The sequence below is a fragment of the Myxine glutinosa genome, chromosome 11 (assembly GCF_964187855.1).
Source record: "Myxine glutinosa chromosome 11, kmMyxGlut1.1, whole genome shotgun sequence".
NCBI lineage: Eukaryota > Metazoa > Chordata > Myxini > Myxiniformes > Myxinidae > Myxine > Myxine glutinosa.
The window spans coordinates 28,076,219-28,091,067 of NC_136271.1; the positions used below are offsets into that span (position 1 = coordinate 28,076,219).

The window sequence follows — 14,849 nt, forward strand, 5'->3', positions numbered from 1 at the left end:
TTCCCACAGAATAATGGACGGGTTAATTCCCACAGAATTATGGAGGGGTTAATTCCCACAGAATTATGGACAAGTTAATTCCCCCAGAATTATGGACGGGTTAATTCCCCCAGAATTGGGGACAAGTTAATTCCCACAGAATAATGGACGGGTTAATTCCCTCAGAATTGTGGACAAGTTAATTCCCACAGAATTATGGACAAGTTAATTCCCCCAGAATTATGGACGAGTTAAGTCCCCAGAATTATGGACAAGTTAATTCCCACAGAATAATGGACGGGTTAATTCCCACAGAATTATGGACATGTTAATTCCTCCAGAATTGTGGACAAGTTAATTCCCACAGAATAATGGACGGGTTAATTCCCACAGAATTATGGACGGGTTAATTCCCACAGAATTATGGACGGGTTAATTCCCACAGAATAATGGACGGGTTAATTCCCACAGAATTATGGACATGTTAATTCCTCCAGAATTGTGGACAAGTTAATTCCCACAGAATAATGGACGGGTTAATTCCCACAGAATTATGGACGGGTTAATTCCCACAGAATTATGGACAAGTTAATTCCCCCAGAATTATGGACGGGTTAATTCCCCCAGAATTGGGGACAAGTTAATTCCCACAGAATAATGGACGGGTTAATTCCCTCAGAATAATGCACGGGTTAATTCCCTCAGAATTGTGGACAAGTTAATTCCCACAGAATAATGGACGAGTTAATTCCCTCAGAATTATGGACAAGTTAATTCCTCCAGAACTGTGGACAAGTTACTTCCCACAGAATAATGGACGGGTTAATTCCCTCAGAATTATGGACAGGTTATTTCCCCCAGAATTGTGGACAAGTTAATTTCCACAGAATAATAGACGGGTTAATTCCCTCAGAATTATGGACGGGATAATTCCTCCAGAATTGTGGACAAGTTCATTCCCACAGAATAATGGACGAGTTAATTCCCTCAGAATTATGGACAAGTTAATTCCTCCAGAATTGTGGACAAGTTAATTCCCACAGAATAATGGACGGGTTAATTCCCTCAGAATTATGGAAAAGTTAATTCCTCCAGAATTGTGGACAAGTTAATTTCTCCAGAATTGTGGACAAGTTAATTCCCACAGAATAATGGATGGGTTAATTCCTCCAGAATTGTGGACAAGTTAATTCCCTCAGAATTATGGACAAGTTAATTCCCCCAGAATTATGGACATGTTAATTCCCCCAGAATTGTGGACAAGTTAATTCCCACAGAATAATGGACGGGTTAATTCCTCCAGAATTGTGGACAAGTTAATTCCCTCAGATTTATGGACATGTTAATTCCCCCAGAATTGTGGACAAGTTAATTCCCACAGAATAATAGACGGGTTAATTCCCTCAGAATTATGGACGGGTTAATTCCTCCAGAATTGTGGACAAGTTAATTCCCCCAGAATTATGGACAAGTTAATTCCACCAGAATAATGCACGCTTTAATTCCCCCAGAATTATGGACGGGTTAATTCCCCCAGAATAATTCACGCTTTAATTCCCCCAGAATTATGGACGAGTTAATTCCCCCAGAATAATGCACGCTTTAATTCCCCCAGAATTATGGATGGGTTAATTCACGCAGAATACTGAATGGGTTAATTCCCCCAGAATTATGAACAGTTTAATTCTCCCAGCATTATCAATGGGTTAATTCCCCCAGAATTAGGGAGAGGTTCATTTCCCCAGAATTAAGGATGGGTTATTTTCCACAGAATTATGGAATGGTTATTTTCACCAGAATTATGGAATGGTTAATTTCGCCAGAATGCGGGACTTTTGAAATGAAGTAATCCTCCCCAGAATGCTTATTGTGCATGTGCAGAGCACCATTAGCAGAAACGTTGATTGGCACACCATTCCCTAATTATATTGTATGTGCGAGATATATTGTGTGTTCAGTATGCACATATATTGTGCGTACTGAACACACAATATATTGTGTGTTCAGCACGCATATATTTTCAGTACGCACATATATTGTGTGTGCGAGATAAGGAATGTTACCTAAAACGGCTCACAAAGCTTCAAAAAGAAGCCAGAAATAGTTGGAAAAGAACATAAGAGAAAGTAACTGCACAATGAAAGCGTTGGCAATTTTTTCAGCTCTCGCCAAAAGGGTTGAGATCTTGCAGCTGCCCGTACTGAAAATACTCCCGACAATGTGGGCTAGTGTAAGGCCTGAAGGATAGTAGACGGGCATGTTCTACCCAACCCCATGATCGTCCCTGATAGTGAGTGGACTTTGAACCTTGCGCGAGTTCCTCGTGTGTACATGGCAGGTTTGGCGATTTATTTAAAGGACGTCTGCCATTGGAAAGACAATGCCGTGCGTCATTACCGACAGACTAATTGCCATCAACTCTTCAACAATGGACATCTTCGCGATGTGAAAATACACAAAGCTTGTGCCAGCTATATTTGCATGGGAGACGGATGTACCAGGGAGACATCCTTGAGGGAGACATCCTATCTGGTTTGGGTGCTTCTTAGCAGCGATGGTAAGGTTATATCTGAGGCTTATGAACGCACAAGGTAAGTTTAAAATCAATAAAAAAATGATTATATTTACTCGTACTCATGTTGAGTTTGAAGGGGTGTTTGGGAGGTGGGATGGGGAGGAAGCTGTGAGGGGTGTTATAAATATACTCGCATGCACATCTACTGCTAAAATGAAAAGTTTGTCTGTGTGCTCACTTGTAGTAACAGGAAATGGTAGAAACTCCACATTTCTCATCCACAGATATTTCTCGTATTTCCTGTATTTTCATGAGTTCGATTTGCATTCAGGAATACAATTATGGTTAATCATTTTGGAATGGTCACTCTGGTCACTCTTTCATTTAAATGCTGAAAATTATTTTTAAAAGACGATTTCACTTGCAGACTTCGCCCTAGCGACAGCAGGTTAATAATGCCCGAGTTAGTGGAAGTTCGTGGAAGTTGCCGGTGGGTGCCCCGGTTTCGAATAGGTACACCGTATCCCTGCGTGTCATAAGAGTGACTAAAGGGTTGGCGTCAGGAAGGGCATCCGGCCATAAAAACATTGCCTCAAAAAGGGAACCATGAAGATTGGCATGGGGCCCGCAAGGCCTTAAAAGCCTTTAAAAAGCCTGCCCCCGCTCTAGCAGGGAAAATGGCCTTTAAAAAATGATTATTATTATTATTTTTAGTTAGTGGAAGTTCGTCACTGAAAACGTACACAATGCATGCGAAAGGCTCCGGGAAAGGAACCGTTAGTATTCATACTTAATTTTGAAAGTCCTGTGCAGTATTAGGGACAGGTCAGCTACCCCCAGAATGGTCTACTTGAGGCCTACTTGTAATATCCCCTCCCACTGGGCATGGCACTGTGCCATACATATTTACACAGAGAATTGGAGTGTTCTCCCCACCCTGAACCTCTGGGACAAGGAAAATATTTTATCCGCAAAAACCTTCCAATGCACACTGTGCGTACAAGTGAACAACCACCAGTTTTCAACTGATTTAATCCATGCGGTTCGGGGATGCATGGAAGTAAAGGCAAACAAGCAACATGATAATGTTCACATGTATGGAGATGTTGTTTCAAAGTATAATCGAGAAGTTCTGTCGTATTATATGGATCTTACCAAGACTGAGCATTTAGTCAGGTTCACTATGTTTTTTCGTTCAAAATCATGGTAGATTAGCAAACCTATACATTTTTGGAAACGTTATTACATGGAAAATCTGAAAATCAATGTTTACATTTGCCAATTCCGACCAATTCGATTCGACCAATTCGACCAATCGACCAATTCCATTCGACCAATTCGACCAATCGCTTCGATCGACCATTCGACCATTCGACCAATTCGATCGATTCGATTCGATTCATCGAATTCGATTCGATCGACCAATTCGATTTGCCAATCAATCTGACCGACCTTTGCTTGTGTGGAACGGACTGTGAAAACGATGCGGACTATATTGTCGGATACGACACACAGGACAGTGATGACGAACTCTAAATGGCATATTCTGTAATCGTGTATGTTTGATGCCATTGACTGCCTGTGTATATTTTGTCATTGACTGCCTGTGTCGATGTGAAGTTATACTGACTGCATGTGCATATATGATTTTGCTGACTGCCTGTGTATGTTTGGTGATATGAATTATTGTGACACATTTTGATGTTATTAACTGCCTGTACAAAATGATAACATGTATTTGATTATGCAACTTATCGCGAATATAAAGACAGTATTTTGCAATTCAAAACCTTTGATTCGTGTCTTACCATTCCCCATAGCACTAATTTGATACTTTCATTGGATTCCTTGTCCCTGAAAATATAGGTTTAGTATATTTTAAAAAGTTTTTAGGGTAATTAGAGGCAGAAATAGAACAAAATATGTATTATACAGTGGCCATTTTGAAAATCCAAAATGGCCGCCATACAGGTATCTCTCCAAATGTAAACATTGATTTTTAGTTTCCTTATGCTATAACCTTTCCAAAAATGTATAGGTTTGCTAATCTACCATGATTTTGAACGAAATATAATTTATTGACATAGTGAACCTGACTAATTGAGGTATCGTTATGTTTTTATGCAAGGAAGTGCCAGCTCCGAAGGAATCCACGAACGTGTTTGTGTCTGCTTTTGGAAGGTTGCTGAAATATCCACACGACCTGGGATATTGTCAAAGCTACGTCTCAGCCATCATCCACATTCATGTGGGCACCTCAAGGTCTCAGAATAATGGGTACATCGTAACCTCAATAATCACGAACAAGTCTGGCATCATGTTCTGATCTTCTCAAATTTTAAACACAGAACTAATCAATTTCTTGCTAGTCTGGTACCTGCCAACAAAACGGTGTTTCCCAACTAGGATCTGGAAAACGAAATCGGACTTTGGAAGCACAAGGAATCACCACCAGCTAATAAATTTCATATCCAACCAAGTTTTTTGTGATACCAAGGGAATTCTGCTGATTGACTAGATTGCTCATGAAGCTTCAATCGCAGAGGAATATTATGCCAGCCCCGCATTAAAACAACTTGTGGCAGGTAATCAAGGTATGCTGACCAAAGGTGTGCTCCTTTATCGCTTCATGACGGTGCGGCTGTCCCACAGAATGTCCATTTGGCACAGACAGGCATTTGCGACATTTGCTTCAATCACCTGGATCACCCACCCCTCAGAACCAGACTTGGCCTCCACTTTCTATTACCTGATTCGACGATACAAGTTATACCTGTGTGGCTGCTGATTTACCGAGGTCTAGGAACTGACCTGAGACGTAGCTGGAGGAGAAATAAAAAAATACATTTTGATAGTACATCATGTGCTAAAAAGTTGCGATAAATATTTTAAAAATTCTAAAGTTGAAAAATGAATACTTCTAGTCAAGCTCGATAGGCCTACTCTTTTCAATCCGTTCCGTCGTTCATCACCACAGCCTGGTGTTGGCTTAGCGGTTAGGGTGCCAGCTTGGGATCCTAGGATCCTGGGCTTGAATCCTGGTCGATCGCTGAATTAACGCCAGGGGGGTTGACTCAGCCTGTCATCCTTCCGAGGTCGGCAAATCGAGTACCAGTTCACTGGTAATTCCTTGTGTGTCGCAAGAGGCGACTAACAGGGTGGGCGGCAGGAATGGCATCCGGCCATAAAACATTGTTTCAAAAAGGAGACCATGGTGCCAGAAAAAGGCCAACCCCTGCTCTGCGGGGAAAAATGGCCCCCAAAGGTGGTTCTTTCATCGTTCATCACCAAATGATTCCGAGCTTCACTGCTCAATGTTCAGACTTATGTAAACAACCTAGTAATGCTACTCATGCAAATGCTTTAAAAAGCACAAAATATGCACCTTGTGCTCTTTAATTATTTTTTTAATAACCGCACCCCTCCATTTTTCAAATCCTGATCACGTGATACATCGTAATGTGCTTTTGCACATTGATTTTGTAATGACAAAATAACCAATTCTAATTTCACTTTTACTAACGTCGCCAGGGGATATTGCATTTGGGTCCATTTGTTCGTATTTTGTCTGTCTGTCCACCCATAATATGCTAACGTAGGCCTTGGTGATAGCCAGCATTACACGTTAACTTTTTTCAACCAAGTACCTCAATAAATGTCTGTGCAATTAGAACGTGAGTGCGTCTATAAAGTACGTACTATATATATTAGCATGCAATTATCTATCTTATATATACTAGGGCATGCCCGTACTATATATATGCCCGTACTATATATCTATCTAAAATTATATCCCCCCCCTCTATTTACATGAAATGGTTTGGTCCATTCGCAACGCCAAAGCGAACGGCGAACGGCTTGCGAGTACAGTGACAATCCCCCCCCTCTATTTACATGAATGGTTTGGTCCATTCGCAACGACCACAGAACCCCCCCCTCTATTTACATGAAATGGTTCGGTCCAAAGCGAACGGCTTCCGGAGTTTGGTAAAGAAATCGCCATCGCGTACACAAACGCGCAGGAAAGCGAATGAATCGCAAATTCGTTTTTATTAGTTTTAAAACATCGTTTAACGCCAACATAGCGCCAACATAGTTTGCAAACGTGAAATAAATGAATACGCTCTCAAATGTGCCATCCGAGGCAGAGTGTGTCCGCCACGTTCGGCACACGCGCTAGTTCGCTGCTCTCTGATTGGTTGAAGCGTTTTTTGGACATCGCTCGGTAAGTAATTGTCCGATTAATATGAAACCTTGAAAAGGCACATCCTCGGGTCCCCAGCAATATACCTGGCAAGTTTCAAGTATATCGGACCCGTGGTTGTCGAGAAACAGCGGTCACAGACACACAGACAGACACACACACACACAGAGATTGCTGGAATTATAGATAGATATATATATATATATATATATATATATATATATATATATATATATATATATATATATATATATATATATATATATGTATATATATGTATATGTATATATATATATATGTATATATATATATATATATATATGTATATGTATATATATATATATGTATATATATATATATATATATATATATATATATATATATATATATATATATATATATATATATATATATATATATATATATATATATATATATATAACAGAAAGTTTTTGTTTGTTTGTTTGTCTGCACGCGCTAATCTCCTGAACGGTGAAAAATAGAAGGAAACCTCTGAAACAAAAAATGTTGCGACAGGCCCCGGGAAGGTTATAGGCAATGTGGCGAGGCCAGTCGAGGCCGCGTCGGCCGGGCTGGGTCCATTTCGCAATTAAAAGCTGAGCTGAATTATAGTAGTCAATCTTCTACGGCCGTGAGTAAAAGCTGAATTATAGTAGTCAATCTTCTTCGGCCACAAGTAAAAGCTGAATAATAGTAGTAAATTCATTCAAAAAGAACTAAAAATGTCGGGACGGGCCCCCCCCCCCCCTAAAGGTTATAGGCTAGGTGGCGAGGCCGGTCGAGGCCGCTTCGGCCGGACTGGGCCGATTTTGCAATTAAAAGCTGAGCTGAATTATAGTAGTCAATTCATTCAAAAAGAACCCAGGCAACGCCAGGTGCTTTTGGCTAGTCTATATATATAAAACACAGTTTGTGTGTGTGTGTGTGTAATGTTACCGGTAGACTCCTAAACGGAGAGGCTCACGTACTTGATATTTGGCCCAAACATGGCCATTGAGCCTGGGAAGAACATGGTCGACCTAAAAATTTATTTCATAATATTTTTAAACCATATTTTTACCTCAGCGCATTTCAGCGAGGCATATTATGACCGGAATGGCAGAGCAGCGCGCTGATTCACTCAGAGCGATCACGTGATGTTCCTTGCCGCCATTAAGTCAGTTACGCGTGCGCACGTATTTCAGAGCGAAAAGCGATTCCGTTTTTTCACATTTCAGCGAGGAATATTGCCATTCACACCACATAGGTTTTTTTCCCTTTCATCTTTAGATCTATATTTTTTGCCATAACGTAGTGCATTATGGCTCTCTCGAACTCGAGTTAGCCAATCACCTGGGAGCATGAGGCCACGTTGGCCACACCCACGACGCAGAGTTGCAATCGATCGCTCAGAGCGATCAAGTGATGTTCCTTGCCACGCGATTGCGTTTTTTCACATTTCAGCGAGGAACATTGCCATTCACATCACATAGGTTTTTTTTTCTTTCATCTTTAGATCCATATTTTTTTTCAGCGAGGAATATTATACACGGAATCTGAATCGGTGGCAGAGCAGCGCGCTGATTCGACGATTCGCACGCCCTCTCCCCTCCCCTCCCCCTCCTCCCTCTCCTCCCCCTCCCCCCTCTTCTCCCTCACGTTTATACACGGAATGCCGGGTACTTCCCCCCCCTCTTCTCCCCTCCCCCCCTTTCCTCCCCTCCCCCCTATCCTCCCCTCCCCCCCCGTTCCCCTCCCCTCCTCTTCCCCGCCCGGCAATGCCGGGTACTTCCCCCCCCTCCCCCTCTCCTCCCCTCCCCCCTCCCCTCCCCCCCTCTCCTCCCCCCTCTCCTCCCCTCCCCCCTCTCCTCCCCTCCCCCCTCTCCTCCCCTCCCCCCCTCTCCTCCCCTCCCCCCCTCTCCTCCCCTCCCCCCCTCTCCTCCCCTCCCCCCTCTCCTCCCCTCCCCTCCTCCCCTCCCCTCCTCCCCTCCCCCCTCTCCTCCCCCCTCTCCTCCCCTCCCCCCCGTTCCCCTCCCCTCCTCTTCCCCGCCCGGCAATGCCGGGTACTTCCCCCCCCTCTTCTCCCCTCCCCCCTCTCCTCCCCTCCCCTCCCCCCTCTCCTCCCCTCCCCTCCCCCCTCTCCTCCCCTCCCCCCTCTCCTCCCCTCCCCCCTCTCCTCCCCTCCCCCCTCTCCTCCCATCTCCTCCCCTCCCCCCTCTCCTCCCCCCTCCCCCTCCCCCCTCTCCTCTCCTCCCCCCTCTCCTCCCCTCCCCTCCCCCCTCTCCTCCCCTCCCCCCCTCCCCTCCCCTCCGCTCCTCTCCTCCCCTCCCCCCTCTCCTCCCCTCCCCCCTCCCCTCCCTCCCCCCTCCCCTCCCCTCCTCCCTCCCCCCTCCCCTCCTCCCTCCCCCCTCCCCTCCTCCCTCCCCCTCTCCTCCCCTCCCCTCCCCCCCTCTCCTCCCGCCCTCTCCTCCCCTCCCCTCCCTCCTCCCCTCCCCTCCCCCTCTCCTCCCCTCCCCTCCCCCCTCCCCTTCCCCTCTCCTCCCCTCCCCCCTCTCCTCCCCTCCCCCTCTCCTCCCCTCCCCTCTCTCCTCCCCTCCCCTCCCCCCTCTCCTCCCCTCTCTCCTCCCCTCCCCTCCCCCCTCTCCTCCCCTCCCCCCTCTCCTCCCCTCCCCTCCCCCCTCTCCTCCCCTCCCCTCCCCCCTCTCCTCCCCTCCCCTCCCCCCTCTCCTCCCCTCCCCCCTCTCCTCCCCTCCCCTCCCCCCTCTCCTCCCCTCCCCCCTCTCCTCCCCTCCCCCCTCTCCTCCCCTCCCCTCTCCTCTCCTCTCCTCTCCTCTCCCCTCCCCTGAAAACGTGACGATATTTGGCCTTATTTGTTTAATAACGGCATATTTTTACGAGCCTGATAGGATAGCCCATAATGAGTGTACTCACTGTCGAGCTTGTCGAATATACATATATTCAATTTCCGACCCGACTATGAACTGTTGTACTGGTGCTTTGCAGGCAGTCGGGTGCTGCATCAATGAGCATTCCATGTTTTATTTTTATTTTAACTGGATCTAAAGGCTCGTATTGAAGCTGCCGCACACATGTCTCACACGCATGGACATGCATACGAATACACGAGACACAACACAGGATTGTGACACTAGACAAACACAACCGCTGAGATTGGGGGAAGTGACGTCACTTCCTGGGGCACTCTGAGTATCAGTGACGTCACAGCAATGGCTCCACCTTTCTCACTGCACTCATATTGGAACATTTCCTGAGGAGGAATTTCAGCCTCCCCATTGATGCCGACCTTTGTTTGTTTATGTGTGCTGTTGTTTGTCTTCCTTGCTGCACTCCATCCATGTAATCGATCAGATTTATTCATTGGCAATGAATATCCGTGATACTGACACCAACGCAATCTTTATCATTTAATTACATTTCATTGGTGGCTGCGGGTGCTGAAGACAAACCATCTACTGTAACTGATGCCAACAATGTAAACATATTTTTCAAACCTTGTAGACATTGGAAAGATTGAGCAGAGAAGGGTCCGATTTTCTTTATCAGACAATATGGCTGTGCAAGAGAGAATGTTATACTTATAGGATGAAGTGGCAGTGCCACTGTAATGGGAACCTGTGCTAGGAAAGCAAGATGATGTGGCTTATCTGACCCCATGTCTCCGGACAGAGACACCTTCATCATAGCTGCGATCAACAGCAGCACGAGTTTCTTCTCTGGCTTTGTTGTGTTTTCTACCTTGGGCTTCATGGCGGCAGAGCAGAACGTGGACATCTCAGAGGTGGCCCAGTCTGGTAAGGGGCATGCACAGACGGGAGTTGGACTTTAACAAATCGTGCAATCTTTTCGTTCATGCAACTTGGTGCCATTTCCAAATGCATTGATTATTGTGATATTGTTGCTGAATGGTGAAAGATAACAAACTGAGATCTCAACACAGAGAACTCCCACTGGTGATTGCTGCAAGGGAAGTGGAGCGGTTAATTATAATGTTCTGTGGTTCTATTAACATGTTCTCACCTGAACTGGCTTTCCAACTTTCATATTAACACATAAGTGCTCTTCATAATAGATTATGCAACTCAGTGGCTTAATAATGGTCCAAAAACAGCCGGGTGCTAGTTTTATAATGATGGCATGAAAAATGGAGAGTCATGCCTTCCCAGAAGTACTTCCTGGCAGAACTTTGCACAGTGGAGAAATCTGAGGGTGGGGGAAGGGTGGACGCAGCATGGAAATGGCAGAGACTGCAAGACCAAAAAGGAGGAAGTAGAAGATATGAAGGCCACCGACATGTCTGCGATGTTGGAGTGACAGACCCAGAGATTCATTTTCATTATGGAAGATTCCAATTATTTTGAGGACCCTGGTGTCCACGGAATCAAGATGTGCAATGTGTGAGGCAGGGACATCAGCACTACTCGCATCGAATTGCAGATGAAGGCCTTTCAACGTATTATAATTTTGGGTTTTCCAAAGAAAGACTTGGAATTATGGAGGATGCCCAGTGCACGACTAGCTTTGGAGGTTAACTTGAATATGTGGTTTGCCCTAGACAGATAGTCGCTGATGGTGAGGTCTTAAAGTTTTGAGGAACTGAACTTCTTCAAGAGGTTTGTTGAGGAAATAATTGGTTGGGTTCAACAGATGGTCCTTTCGGATAAACAGGGTGAGTGTGTTTGATTTTCCAGGGTTGAAACACGTATTCTCATGTTGTACCAGCTCCAAATTCTGTCAAGGTCTGCAGAGATTAAAGAGGTTATTGCCTGCCTATCTGAATCATGAGGGATGCTACGTCAGAAGATGGAGTCACCAACTAAAATATAATGAGGATTTCCAGAGAAGCAGAAAGATCATTGATAAAAATGATGAGCAGGATGGGAACCAAGACACTGCTTTGGGGGCATTTTAGTTACAACAGGAAGGAGACATGAGATGATCCATTTGAAAGCCACAAGTTGATTGCTCGAGTACAGGTGGTCTTGGATGCCACCGCCTGAGAGTTTGGAGAGCAAGGTGGGGTGTCAGACAATGACAAATGCTCGAGATATGTCAAGAAAGATGGCTCGGATCTCTTGACTGATCGATTGTTGGAAGATCAGATGCAGTGTGTCAAGGGTGGAGTCACTGGGTCGGAATCCGAACTAACGGTCTGAGATTAGGCCATCAGAGAAAAGGAAGGATTGGATGTTAACTGCTACAAGGGATTCTATGCCTTTGCTCATAGTTGCAAGTAAGTTATTAGGCCTGTGTGTTTTTTGCACCATTTTTAGCTCACCTGGAACAAAAATTGTTCAGGGGAGGTAATCGCATCACGTGGTGTCCTTCAGTCAGGCTGTATGTGAACACTCGGAACTTTTTTTCCTAAAACTACACACACGATGTCGATGAAACTTGACCACAACCTTCATCACCCGTGATGTACTAAAGATTGTTCACGGCATAAAAAAAATCAGGGGGTTATCCCCCAAAATAGGTATTTACTTTCTTCACTGTTAAATATTACGTGGGTCATCCAACCCTACCTGGTTCTGGTTCTAGTTCCCTGGTTAAATAGTTCCCTGGTTCTACCAGATGATCTCAGGGGCATTACTGCTATTTTTGTTTATTCCAGTGATGTTGACTGACTTCCCTGTGGACAGGTGACCAAGAGCAAATGACAGATTGAACAGACCAGAAAGATAATGTTCAAGAGTGGCAGAGAAGGTTTTTATGACAACTCTGCTGATGTCTTCTGGGCCAGTTATAGAATCGGAGTCGAATGTTGCCAGAAACTTATCCACCTTCTCAGGTGATAAAGACATAGTCAGTGAGTAGGCCACGTACCTGGAGTGAGGTATTTGTTATATTGTTTATGGATTATGCATGTGTGGTCATATTAAACATTTTGTTTCCTGTTTTGTTCCGTTAACATTTTCCATAATTACCTCCGCCACCAAAGGTGGATGGAGGTTATGTTTCCACCCCTGTCTGTCTGTTTGTTTGTCTGTGAACAAAATATCTCAAAAAGTTGTCGATGGATTCAGACGAAATTTGGCAGAGATGTAGTGTATGTGACAAGGACGAAATGATTAGATTTTGGTGAAGATCCAGATTCGGATCCGGCTACTAGAGTTTTTAAAGTAATTCTTCACCATTGGTAGATTGGGCCAAAAACTATACATAGCAGGATATCTCAAAAAGTTATGGACGGATTTGGACGAAACTTGTTGGACCGGTTGGGTGTGTGACAAGGACGAATCGATTCAATTTTGGTGAAGATCTGAATATGGATTCGGATACGTTAATTATTGAACTTTTAAGCGATTCTTCACCATTGAGAGATCGGGTGAAAACCGATATACAACATATTTTAAAAAAAAAGTTATGGACGAGTTATGACAAAACTAGGTGGATGAGCTGGTTAGGTGACAAGAACAAGCCGATTAGATTTTGGTTCAGGTCCAAATCGAGATCCGGCCTATCGTTGGGATACAAAACAAACTGTCTAGGCTGGCGGAGGTATGTGCTCTACTGAGTGCCATTGTAGTTTTAAATAAAATTCCCATCTACCTTTTGCTCTGTTCCTAGAAACAAAAGTAATGATTTGTTTAGCCTACGTTTTGATAATGGCTGTGGATTCTCTGGTAATGTGATACAAAATGAGTGAGTCTAAGTTTATTTGTGTACTTTGTACTGGTGTTCGTGTTTGGTGGTGGTGGTGTTAGTGTTTGTGGTTGGTGGTGGTGTATATTCTTAACAGAGTATCAGTGCACTTGCGAAAAGTTGCCAACGTTTTCATAACTTGTATTAAGTCCTGGATAAGGTCACCCTCTGTCACTAGGTATGGGAATTTCTGATCTGTGTTAATTATGGAGCATCTGCCCTACGTTGAGTTGCTAGAAACATGTTTGCACGTGATACCTTCCTTCCCCAGGCAAAGTAGTACTGTCAATTGAGGATGTGAAGTCCTCTTTCAGTGCTGCAATCGCTCTCCAGAAAACGGCAGTGATACCAAACTGAAAGAACTGAATATGTAATATATCACAGGTAGCACAAAGACATTAAGAGACATTGACACATAGGGAGAACATTATATGACCACCAGTAGACTGGACAAATCAGTACCTGTCACTGGAACATGGGGATCCAGCATTATGGATTGTGTTTTGAGGGGAACACCAAATAAATCAACCACAGTGTGCATTGAACGAAACGCCACCAGAAGTAATGGACAAAAGCTGAAACAGCTTGCGGAATACATGTTCCCATGAATGACGACTGAATCATTTGGTTATATTTGAAACAAAATGGGCCCCATGATAGTCTGCCCTGGAACGGTCCGTCATGTGATGAAATGTCCTGTACTTTCTACGCAGGGCCTGGTCTGGCTTTCATCGTGTACCCTAAAGCCGTGTCCATGATGCCTTTTGCACCGCTCTGGGCTACGCTCTTTTTCTTTATGCTGCTCCTGCTTGGACTGGACAGCCAGGTACGTTTGAAGTTTTCCCAACACAGTTTGCAGTTTCATCCACACAATACCTGGAACAATGTAATGGTATCATTTTGGCGATAATAATATTCTTGGAGTTTTGTGAACAAAGCCAAAGTTTTATTGCATGCATTGTGCTGACAGTTTGCAGGGGTTGAAGGATTAGTGACGGGCATATTGGATCTCCTACCAGCATCGTTCAGATCCTGTCCTCGACAACTCTTTGTGGCCATTTATTGTTGTTTATCCTGCCTCATCGCACTATCCATGATAACTGAGGTATGAAAATGCAAGCTGAAAGCACCATTGCTCTACTTCAGTTATACAAAGATTTATTGTAATGATCTTAGTAAGGGGTTGATGGCCAGTGCCATTCAAAAATAAACTAGATGGTATTCATGGAATACCTACCCTGCACAGTCAACTTGCAACTCTTCTGTTTTTGAAAGGTTGTTTTTTTTTCTTTGATCCAATATGTCTACCAGACCATGTGCGCGATGACATCATAAATTTATAATATCGAAAAGAATTGTTGTGTAGATCATACTCAAGAAATTTAAAACTGATCAGACTAAGTGTTGTCCCAGTCGAATGATGATATCATAAGTAAGGCATCAATGATGTCATGGTTAACAACACTTATTCCCTTGACCAAAATATAT

The 14,849-nt window shown here is 44.1% G+C and overlaps 1 protein-coding gene across 2 annotated transcripts in view; it reads left to right on the forward strand.

The window, feature by feature from the left end:
- LOC137436529 (sodium- and chloride-dependent creatine transporter 1) overlaps positions 1 to 14,849 on the forward strand; it is an 83,045-nt gene that overhangs the window by 45,568 nt on the left and 22,628 nt on the right. For both annotated transcript variants that reach the window (XR_013624931.1, XM_068130394.2), the window contains exons 7-9: positions 10,386 to 10,510; positions 14,075 to 14,187; positions 14,332 to 14,466. Coding sequence is in view for 1 of the 2 variants with exons in the window: in XM_068130394.2 (XP_067986495.1) it covers positions 10,386 to 10,510; positions 14,075 to 14,187; positions 14,332 to 14,466 (373 nt within the window). In the remaining variant the exon portion in view is untranslated. The remainder of the gene's footprint in view (positions 1 to 10,385; positions 10,511 to 14,074; positions 14,188 to 14,331; positions 14,467 to 14,849) is intronic.